General features: G+C 36.2%; 1 protein-coding gene across 1 annotated transcript; it reads left to right on the forward strand.

The window, feature by feature from the left end:
* The first annotated feature begins 2,992 nt into the window (after positions 1-2,992).
* Positions 2,993-3,934, forward strand: LOC130679301 (olfactory receptor 6C2-like). The gene has a single exon (XM_057487913.1). It carries the CDS (start codon positions 3,002-3,004, stop codon positions 3,932-3,934), a length of 933 nt encoding a protein of 310 aa, XP_057343896.1. The 5' UTR covers positions 2,993-3,001.
* Positions 3,935-11,282: the final 7,348 nt, after the last annotated feature.

Consider the following 11,282-nt stretch of genomic DNA (forward strand, 5'->3'; position numbering starts at 1 on the left):
CTCAGTGCCATTGCACATACCCTGCATTTGCAGGCACTCTGCCTGGAAGAGCCTGCGGGGCTTGGAAGTATGACAAACAACTCAAAATTAGAGCTGGTAGAACCTAATGATTCTCAGAATGAAGGCAGACACTTTGGGTTTAATTTCTAAAACAACGGGGAACCACGAGATAGTAAGTAAGAATCATTTATTATTTATGTGCCAAAAATTTTGGGAAATGGAATCACGGAAATTGCTTAAAATCAGTTCCTGGATATAGGCAATGAAGGTAGATATTTCTTCCAGAAAATCTGAGTCCAACAAGTATCTTCATATTCAGATAGGATTTGAAAATTAATCTCTGAAATGCCACTTTATTCTATATAACATGATAATGAGTCTGAACATGACTCTTGAGCAGTGCTCTTGGAATGGATCAGAATTAAGGATGAGACCAGCTGTGTACATGACTGGACAGTGGAGTGACTGCCAGGCTGTAATGGTATAATGGAAGGGGCCAAAAAAGATATCAAAAAAAACGTGTCTCCATTTTTCATAGACTCTTAGAATATTACAGCTAGAGATAACTTTAAAGGGGCAGCTGCCCATTTATAACAACCTGCTAATTAGTTATTTAACTTATCCTTGAGCATATCAAGCCCATCCTTTGTGCTGCCTCAGTCCTACAAGGGTCAGTAGTAGCTACTGCCATGGTCATTAGGTTAGAATACATTCAAGGATTTGGTGTCTCTGATATTATTGCTCTTTTACTCATGTATTCAATAAAATAACTCAAAAAATGTGATTAAGTATATGTTTGTTATTAATTTATAACATATTAAGGTCAGGGAAACATAAAGATGATGATTTTGTAGTGAAATAAATATTTGGACTAAAGTGGCATGCCTCACTTGTAAAAAAAATACCCATGAAATAATTATCAGGTAAGATTATCTTGTCAGTAAAATATATTAAAAATAAAATCCAGAATAATAATGCCTAATTGTTGAAGGCTTTGGATGAAAGAGATTCTCACTTACCCATGGAAGGAGTATATACACGTAGGCACACTTTTTTTTTTTTGCATTGTCACTCAATTCTTCTGATTTATTTGCCAAAATAACATCAACTTGACAAGGTGTTTAGATCCTTCTCTAATTTTTTTTTATTTTTTATTTAGGTATGATTGATATACACCCTTGTGAAGGTTTCACATGAAAAAACAATGTGTTTACTACCTTTACCCATATTATCAAGTCCCCACCAATACCCTAATGCAGTCACTGTCCATCAGCACATGGGCACATTTTTTAAAGGACTAGTTTGGCAGTAAATATGGGAGGCTATTTATTCAATATTTCTCTTTTGACTGGTTCTTAAATGAGAAATTAACCTGATGAAGACAAAAAGATTTACATACAAGAATGCCCTCTAAATCACTGCATAGTAATTGGAAGCATTCTTCATTTCCCAGAGATACTGTTTGAGTAAGAAAGCATTTGAAAGATAATATTTTCATTAATTTGTGATTATTAGAATTGATTAAGGATACGTATTGCCTCAAATCCTTATATTACATCTTTTCTGGAAATGCTTCCACTTTAAATCCAGTGTGAGATGGGTCAAATTCACATCTGACACTTGTTTGAAGTATAATATTGCCCCAATCTTGGGGAAGATAAGTGAGTAGGTAGGAAATGTGAAAATGAAAATATACTCAAGGGTTTCCTGGAAGGTGTAACTGTGGTTTCTTTGACAAGATTCTTGAACAGATTCTACACAGGGAGGCAGACTTGTAAGGAAACTCAAAAGGTTAGATTCCGATTTTTCAGCTTTTAAAAATATCCACATTGAGTAGCCAATTTTTATTTCTTCTCTGTATCATATTTAAGCATTGTTAAGTATTAATGCCTGATAATGACTGTTCTTAGAAAAATAAGCAAAATCTGAAGAGCAAAGAGGTGTCCTGGGGCAATGATGCGGGACATTCCCAGGGCCAAAGAGAGTCTCCAGAGAAAGGAATCACGCAAAGAAGTCAACTCTTTTCCCAAGTGGTATTCACCTTCCTCTGTCTATTTTGGAGGATATAGATTTTACGTTATTAGTAGAGGCTTAAGAAGGCATTTGGGAGAGAAATCATCTCTACATAAATTACAGGACTTAAGGATCATGGAAGCCTAAGGACAGGATTTGGTTCTCTGAGGAACACCATCAAAACATCCCATTTGTCAGGATCCTGGGAAGTCTTGAGCTAGGTGGGGTGTTAGACAACAGATGGATATTGAAGCAAGAATTCAAGAAAGGAAATAGAGCAGATGCTGTTCAAACTGATAACTGGGAGAGGGACAGACTTGAATATTTCAGTATATTTACAAGGAGACTACAGTGAAATCCTGGAGATGTATGGGAGTCAGGATATTTCATAGTAACCCTGTGGTACTGCTCGCTGGTCACCCAAACAGTACCAGCTCCTCTAGGATACTGAGGAGATTAAAGAGTTATTGGATGACAAGTGTAGCAAAACTTGGAAAATAACACATATAAGCCCTGGAGGTATTATATTGCTGTAGGTTATAAAAATAACTTGCTGATATGATGTTCTGACAGATGGGGAAATAAAACTTTTATGCAGATATCTACCTACTTATTGACATTTGTGGATCTCCTACTCTACACTGAGGAGGGAGGACACCATGACAGCTGCCCTAATCTTAGGGAACTGGGACATCCTAGTAGCATTTTCCCTCTACTTTAAAATTGGCCCTGCACCTGTACTGGGAATGAAATGTTAGAAGGACACTGTCTATAAAACACATTCCAAAGACCAAGGTAAAACAGAGTCCAGGAATATAGCAAGTGCAAACATTTCTACATCAGGTTATTGATGATGCACTAAAGGTTAAATATGTGTTTCTATTGATTTGCTTGGCTATTTTCCTCTGTACAGCTTATTGAATATTATTTTTATAATCTATTTCTCAGATTCACAGTTTATGATTTTCTAACACATTTGAAGACAGTGATGAAAAATCATTCTGGAATAACATTCATCCTACTTGGATTAACAGATGACCCAGGACTACATGTTTTTCTTTTAGTGTTTCTGTTTCTCACCTACATTTTCACTGTTGCTGGAAATGTCCTAATTATCCTCCTCACTCTGGTGGACTCTCACCTTAAAACACCCATGTACTTTTTCCTTCGTAATTTCTCCATCTTAGAAATAATATTTACAACTGTCTGTGTTCCTCGATTCCTGTATAGCCTGATAACTGGGGACAGAAAGGTTACCTACAATGCTTGCATTATCCAATTATTTTTTATCATCCTCATTGGGGCAGCAGAATTTTTTCTTCTAACTGCCATGTCTTATGACCGCTTCGTGGACATCTGCAAGCCCTTGCACTACACCACCATCATGAGTGACAGGGTTTGCACCATCCTTGTCCTTTTGTGTTGGCTGATTGGGTTAATTGTCATACTCCCTCCGCTTAGCCTAGGAGTTCAGCTGGATTTCTGTAACTCGTATCTCGTTGACCATTTTGCCTGTGATGCATCTCCTCTTCTGAAGATTGTTTGCTCAGACACTCAATTTGTAGAGCAGCTTGCCCTCGTCATGGCTGTGCTGACACTCATTTGTACATTAGTGTGTGTAATTGTGTCCTACATATACATTATTAAGACTATTTTAAGACTCCCTTCAGCTCAACAAAGACAAAAGGCTTTCTCCACCTGTTCTTCCCACATGATTGTTGTTTCCATCACCTATGGGAGCTGCATCTTCATCTATATGAAACCAGCAAAGGAAGGCGTGGCCGTTAATAAAGTGGTGTCATTGCTGAACACGTCAGTCATCCCTCTGTTGAACCCTTTCATTTATACTCTGCGGAACAAGCAAGTCAAACAAGCTTTCAAGGACTCAATAAAAAAGATGGCATTTCTTTCAAAGCTTTAGGAAACCTACAAAGACATTAAAAATTTTAAACATGTTCATATAAATATTTCATCTTTTACTATGTGTTCAAATTGAAGTCTGCAATACAGTCCTAAAATTATAGTCTGATAAAACTCTAAAGTTTCTTTTCCATTACTCTTAAACTCACAGACTTAAGTAACCATTATTGCCTTCATTCAAATAGACTTTTTTATAATGGTTACTTTGCTAACTGACAATGAATATGAATTTTCTTCAAGTCCAAACAACACCTCATCACTCTTACGTCTGAAATGCAAAAAAAAAAACAACAAAAATTTTGATTGCATTTTTGTCTATTCATTTATTTAAATTAATAGCTTGTTTAAGGAAAAAATTATTTACCTCAGTTTTCCTCCCTGGCCTAGCATTAACTTTCTCAATAAGAAGAGGTAGAAGTAATTTTTCATGTTTTTGTAATGCAGACCACCTTGCTAGAGCCTGAGGGGGAACTACTGCATTACACTAACTTGCTATAAAAGTGGAACATTTTTGGGGTGTTCTTTTTTTATTTTTGGCATTATAGCCCATTACTTTTTTCCAGTTTTATTAAAACATAATTGACATATAGCATTATACAAGCCTTAAGTTATTAAGTAATTATTTGATATATGTATATTTTGAGAAATTATGGCCACAATAAGTTAATATACATCACTCCCATAGTTACAATTTTTTCTTGTGGTGAGAAATTTTTAAGTTCTACTCTCTTGGCAATAATAGCAACAATAGAGTGTTGGTAACTATAGTCAAGATGCTGTACATTACAGCCCTGGAAGTTATTTATGTTATAAATGGAGGTTTATGCCTTCTGACCACCTTTGCCCATTACCCTGCTCCTTTCCTCTGGCAGCCACCAGTGTGTTCTCTGTTCCTATGCATTTAGCTTTCATAAATTCCATGTACATGTGATATCATGCAGTATTTGTCTTTTTGTGTGCCTTACATTGGATGCCCTCAAGGTCCAAACATTGTCAAAATGGCAATATATCCTTCTTTTTTAAGACTGAATACTTTTTTTTCACATCAGAAAATTTAACCCAAGCAATGTTACTTCTCACCTCACCCTGATGACAAAACCCTAATGATGGATTCCTGGGGACATGTCTCAGGTTTTGTTGATATACATAAGCTTTCTTGAAATTCTTTTGGTGACACTGGTACATATTCCAGGTAATACTGTGTGCCCCATGCCTGAGAGTCTGTTTGAATGTGAGTCCCGTTATTGCTTTCCAAACAATGATAAAAAGGGTTTGGTGGTGGGGAACAAACTCAGCATTCTCCTGAAAGAAAACACCCTCAAAGTAGGTCATTGCAGGTTCTTCACACAAGAAGAGGTCAAACCCTTAAGCAGGATATAAGTGTCTGCTTCTATGGGATGTCAGTTTAATCTACCCATTCATTGCGTCCTCTAGTAAACCCTGCTGGTGTGAATTCAATTTGCACTGAAATTAATTCATCCACAAAATTGGACTTGGGTTGCTTTCAAGAAGTCATATAGCTACAGGAGATACTAGCTTCTTTTACAGAAGTCATAGTTTTCTGACCTCCTTTTCATATCTTCAGGTGGGAATTTAAAATCCTGAGATTATCACTTATCTTTTCCACACTCTTCAGATGCTTATAAATAGCCAGCTGCAGTTAAAGTTCTTATTTTCCTCATTTTCCACTGCAATATTCCATGAAAGTAGCCACTTGGTAAAAGCAAATCACAAGGGCAGCACACAGTCAAGGGCCAACAAATGCATCTCCTCACAGGAGGGCTGCAAACCACCAAAGATGTTTTTGCAAATTAACTTTAATGTGTTCTTGACTCATTTCTAAGCTAAACTGCAAGATTTTAGATGGCACCTCATCTCCTGATGGCCTTTCCTGCTATTCCTGCCACCAGCACCCACCCCCAAAATAATAAACTCTATCAGGCAGCAGAGAAAGCTACTCATTTCGTAAGGTGAGGAACCAGCATACGGTGCTGCCAAACAAAAAGAGCTTCAAGAGATGAGAAAATATAATCACAACCAAACAGATTTACAGGAATACTAAGAATAAGCAAATCATCCAGTTAGAATTATTAGTCACTCTGGATTTTCAAAAATCTAGAATTTTGGAAAATGTTTTAATATAAAGAAAAGAGCATAGGAAGATAATAGGCTCAACTGGAAATGGAGTCGTGGGGAGCATATGTGACCCCCAAGCTTCAACCAGTAAAAATTGAAGCAAAATATATTGAACCACTATTTTATGAATACTTTACACCAGACAATGAAGCACAGCGTTTCCTGTGAGATGATTACCTCAACTCACCTAATGGAGACATGTAGGTGGGGGACCCATGTAGAGCCCACCAGTCTGCCAGAGTGGAGAAGGTATAGATGATAGGATGGGGAGGCTGACGTTCACAGGAATGTCCTCCAAAAGGTGAGAGGGGCATGCGGAGGGTTATCTGGTGATCTATAGACAGTCCATCATGAGCACTCAGCTGAACAGATTTGTGTAAGGAAATTACTTGACTCAGGGAGAATTACCCAAAAAGACTTCAAAACAATATTCTGGGCTCACACAAGATTGAAATGGTTTCTAGTCACACCAAACAGAATTTAAAATATCATACTTTACTGGTTGTTAATATAGAAAGATTTGCCACAGTTCTGGGGGAAAAAATCACTAGACTAAACCCTGCTCTGCCCCAGTCTAACACAGACTAACCCAGAACCTGAAAGGACAAACATGTCTGCAAGTGAGGTAAATGACACCAGAACAAGCCTAAAGAATCTTTAGAGGAGCAGAAATACATCCGGCTTTCACGAAGTTAAATTCATTGTGCTCACCCATAAATATAATTCACTGACTTCTAAAGAAGCAAGAAAACACAACCTTCAAGGGGAAGAACAATCAATACAAAGAGACCCAAAAATGGTACAGATAATAACATTAAAATAAAATACAGCTTGGAGTATTACTTAATTTAAGAAAAGTAATACTAGTGTGGTATTTAAATAATAACAAAATAAAGTACAGTTAAAACATTAATTATAATTGTACTCCATATTTTGGAGAAGATAAAACACATTAAGTAAACACATGGAAATTATCAGTTACAAATCAAACATAGAGAGCTGAAAACTATACCCCTACAAGAAAGTTTTAATATTGGTTAAATACAGAAGAATAAATACTTAGTTAACTAGAAGAAAAATAGGAGTAAAAATTCTCTTCATAAAACATACAAAGAAAAAACTTAAAATTTTTAACAAAGCATCAGGGAACTCTAAGACAAACTCAGGAGTTCATATATATATGGTATAATTAGGGTTTCCTCAAAGAAGGAGAAAGGAGTGACAAAAATAGTATATGAGGAAATGAGAGAAAATATTTCAAATTATGGTAAAATTCAAAAAGTGGAAAATATAAATCTACTGATAAGAGATGTTCAAAAGACCCTAACCACAATCATAAAGTCACACCAATTTTTAAAAATTGCTTATGACTAGTTATAATGAGAAAATCTTAAAAGGTGCCAATGAATCAAATCTTATTATACAAAAAGAAGAAATTATAAGAATGAGAGTATGCTTCCTGGCAGAAACAATGAAAGCCAGAAGACTGCACAATGACATCTTGAAAATACAAGGGAATGGCAATCTAGAATTGTATGACAAGCAAAAAGATTTTATATTGATTGATAACAAGATAGAGACTTTCAGAAATAGAAAACCTAAAGTAATTCATCACCAGCAGACCTGCCTGCAAAAAAATGTAAAAGGAAGTCTCTTGGATAGAAATGACTACCAGATAGAAATGTGCACCCACCAAAGGAATCGAGAGCACCAGGAAAGATAACAACCTGGTAAATAGGTAAGATTTTTTCTCTTTATTTAAATAAGGCAAAATTATCATTGAGAGTTTAAAGCCAAAATAAATATTTTGTGGATTGTTTCATTGTCTTGTATTTAAACTTTTTATTGTGTTAAAATATACATAACATTTACCATTTTTACTATTTTAAGTAGACAGTTCAGAGGCATTTAAGAACATTCACATTAATATTCAATCATTAGCACCATCTTTCTCTAGATCTTTCTATCTTCTCTAACTTAAATCTGTGCCCATTCAACAATAACATCCCATTCTCTCTACCTCAGCCTCTGCCAACAACCATTATATTTTCTGTCTCTATGAATTTGACTATTCTAGGTAGTGGAATCATACAGTATTTTACTTTGTGTCTGGTTTATTTCACTTAACATTATGTGTTCATCCATGTTGTAGCATGTGTCAGTATCCCACTCCTCTTTAAGATTAAAAAATATTCCCTTGTATGTGTATAATACATCACATTATCCATTCATTTGTCAGTGGACATTTGGATGTTTCCATCTCTTGGCTATAGTGAATGATGCTATGAATATTGGTGTTCAAATATTGGTTTAAGCTCCTGCTTTCAATTATTTTAGATATATACACAAAGTTGAACTATTAGATAATATGGTAATTCCATGCTCAATGTTTTTTTTTTTTGGCAAGAATAGTAGGTTATATTTTTTTTTTTTTTTGGTAGATAATTATGTTTTATTGAAGAGTAGTTGACACAAAGTATTACATTACTTTCAGGTGTACAACAGAGTGATTCAACATTTATATACATGATAGTTCTAGATACCAGCTATCACCATACAAAGTTGTTACAATATTTTGACTATATTTCTTATGCTATACATTACACCCAGTTACTTATTTATTTTACAATTGGAAGTGTATATATTTGTGAGGGCATCTCTCATATTTATTGATCAAATGATTGTTAACAACAATAAAATTCTGTATAGGGGAGTCAATGCTCAATGCACAATCATTAATACACACCAAGCCGAATTTTCATCAGTCTCCCATCTTCTGAAGCATAACGAACAAGTTCTTACATGCAGAACAAATTCTTACATAGTGAATAAGTTACACGGTGAACAGTACAAGGGCAGTCATCACAGAAACTTTTGGTTTTGATCATGCGTTATGAACTATAAAGAATCAGGTCAAATATGAATATTGGTTTGATTTTTATACTTGATTTATATGTGGATACCACATTTCTGTCTTTATTATTATTATTTTTAATAAAATGCTGAAGTGGTAGGTGGATGCAAGATAAAGGTAGAAAACATAGTTTAGTGTTGTAAGAGAGCAAATGTAGATGATCACTTGTGCGCCTGTAGACTATGTGTTAATCCAAGCTAGACAAGGGCAATAAAACATCCATGGATGCAGAAGATATCTCTCAAAACAAGGGGGTGAGATTCTAAGCCTCACCTCTGTTGATCCCCAATTTCTCACCTGATGGCCCCCCTGCAACTGTGCCTGTCTTAGGTTGTTCCTCTCCTGAGGAATCTTACCGATCTCTGGCTAACCAGTCATCTTCCGGGGCCATGCAGGGAAATGTAAAGTTGGTAAGTGAGAGAGAAGCCATATTGTTTGAAAAGGGTAGCTTTTTACTTCTTTGCATATTTCTGCCCTGTGGCTTCTATGCCCAGCATTTGTCTTGAGGTATCTTTAGCACTTGGAGGAATTATGATACTTGGTGAATTCGATATGAGGCACAAATTCTATTTATGGGTTGTAATTAGGAAGGAAGAAGAAAAGCTATAGACGTAGCAGATGGAAGAAAACATGGGAAGATTGATTATTTCTTTGTTACATCTTCTTGTAGAGTAACATAAGCATGTATAGGTTTTAAACTTCTAATTAAATTGCTCACACACATTAACATAATAGGAATACTGTTACATAACCAAAGCAGATCTTTAATTACCAGCCATCTCCAGGGAAGCCAAGAAAACCGGTTAGGCACCCTACGCATTTGTGAAAATTTGTCTATGATATAATGGATATTGTCCAACTGAACTTGAACAGTCTGAGAGAAATCAGACAACTTAAAACAACCCATTCCTGGGAACTGTTCACATCCCGTGTTTTTTTTAACAGTGGATAGTCTGTAGTTGTAAGATTATGGAGTGCTACAACTTGCACTTCTAATTCTTGGTTGAGTCCCAACAGTATAGAACCAGTCATATTTGTTGTTTAACTGTATGCACAGGCCGCCTTAGATATCTCCTTCTTCATTCCAATGGGAAGTCCAGGAACCGGTGAGATGAATGCAGCTACCACTGCAGCATCATCTGGATGTTTGTTGAGGTTTTTTGATGATCATCTTCTGGTATGACTCTTCCAGAGAGTGCTGATGTTGGAAGGTCTTCTTCATATCGTATCTTAGTTCATTTTCCGGGTACCAAATAAGGCTTTGTTCCTCTGTATAAACACAAACAGACCCTTTGCCCACACTTTAATATGCCCTTTATACCCTTGTATAGAACTCATTGGAGATCACTACACAGGAACTGCTTTTTTTTTTTTAAGAGAAAGGAATATTACCAGGAAAGTGTACCTCCATAGCTGATCATCTGACACCCTTAAAGTGATCAAAATTAAGAATATTTAAAGCATGATTTAACTGTTGATTTACAGTTAGTTTTATCGTATCAGGGAGTAATCCCCCTTCTCTTTCTTTCTTTTTTTTTTGTTTCCTTTAACTACACTTACATGAAGAATATTATGTTCACAAGGCTCTCCCCTATACCAGGTCCCATATATAAACACCTTTACACTCACTGTCCATCAGCATAGCAAAATGTTGTAGAATCACTACTTGTCTTCTGTGTGTTGTACAGTCCCCCGCTTTCTCCCACACCCCGCATGCATACTAATCTTAATGCCCCCTTCTTCTTACCCCCCCTTATCCATGCCTACACACCCATCCTCCCCAGTCCCTATCCCTTTGGTACCTATTAGTACATTCTTGGGTTCTGTGATTCTGCTGCTGTTTTGTTCCTGCAGTTTATCCTTTGTTCTTATACTCCACAGATGAGTGAAATCATTTGGTATTTCTCTTTTTCCACTTGGCTTATTTCACTGAGAATAATACCCTCCAGCTCCATCCATGTTGCTACAAATGGTAGTACATGCCCTCTTCTTATGGCTGAGCAGTATTCCATTGTGTATATGTACGACATCTTCTTTATCCATTCATCTATCAATGGGCATTTAGGTTGCTTCCATTTCTTGGATATTGTAAATAGTGCTGCGATAAACATAAGGGTGCATCTGTCTTTCTCAAACTTGATTGCTGCGTTCTTAGGGTAAATTCCTAGGAGTGCAAGTCCTGGGTCAAATGGTAAGTCTGTTTTGAGCATTTAGATGTACCTCCATACTGCTTTCCACAATGGTTGAACTAATTTACATTCCCACCAGCAGTGTAGGAGGGTTCCCCTTTCTCCACAGA

The sequence above is a fragment of the Manis pentadactyla genome, chromosome 10 (assembly GCF_030020395.1).
Source record: "Manis pentadactyla isolate mManPen7 chromosome 10, mManPen7.hap1, whole genome shotgun sequence".
Classification (NCBI taxonomy): domain Eukaryota; kingdom Metazoa; phylum Chordata; class Mammalia; order Pholidota; family Manidae; genus Manis; species Manis pentadactyla.

Bases quoted from the DNA above. Each gene is read 5' to 3' on its own strand.
- LOC130679301 (XM_057487913.1), top strand. From the start codon at position 3,002: ATGAAAAATCATTCTGGAATAACATTCATCCTACTTGGATTAACAGAT.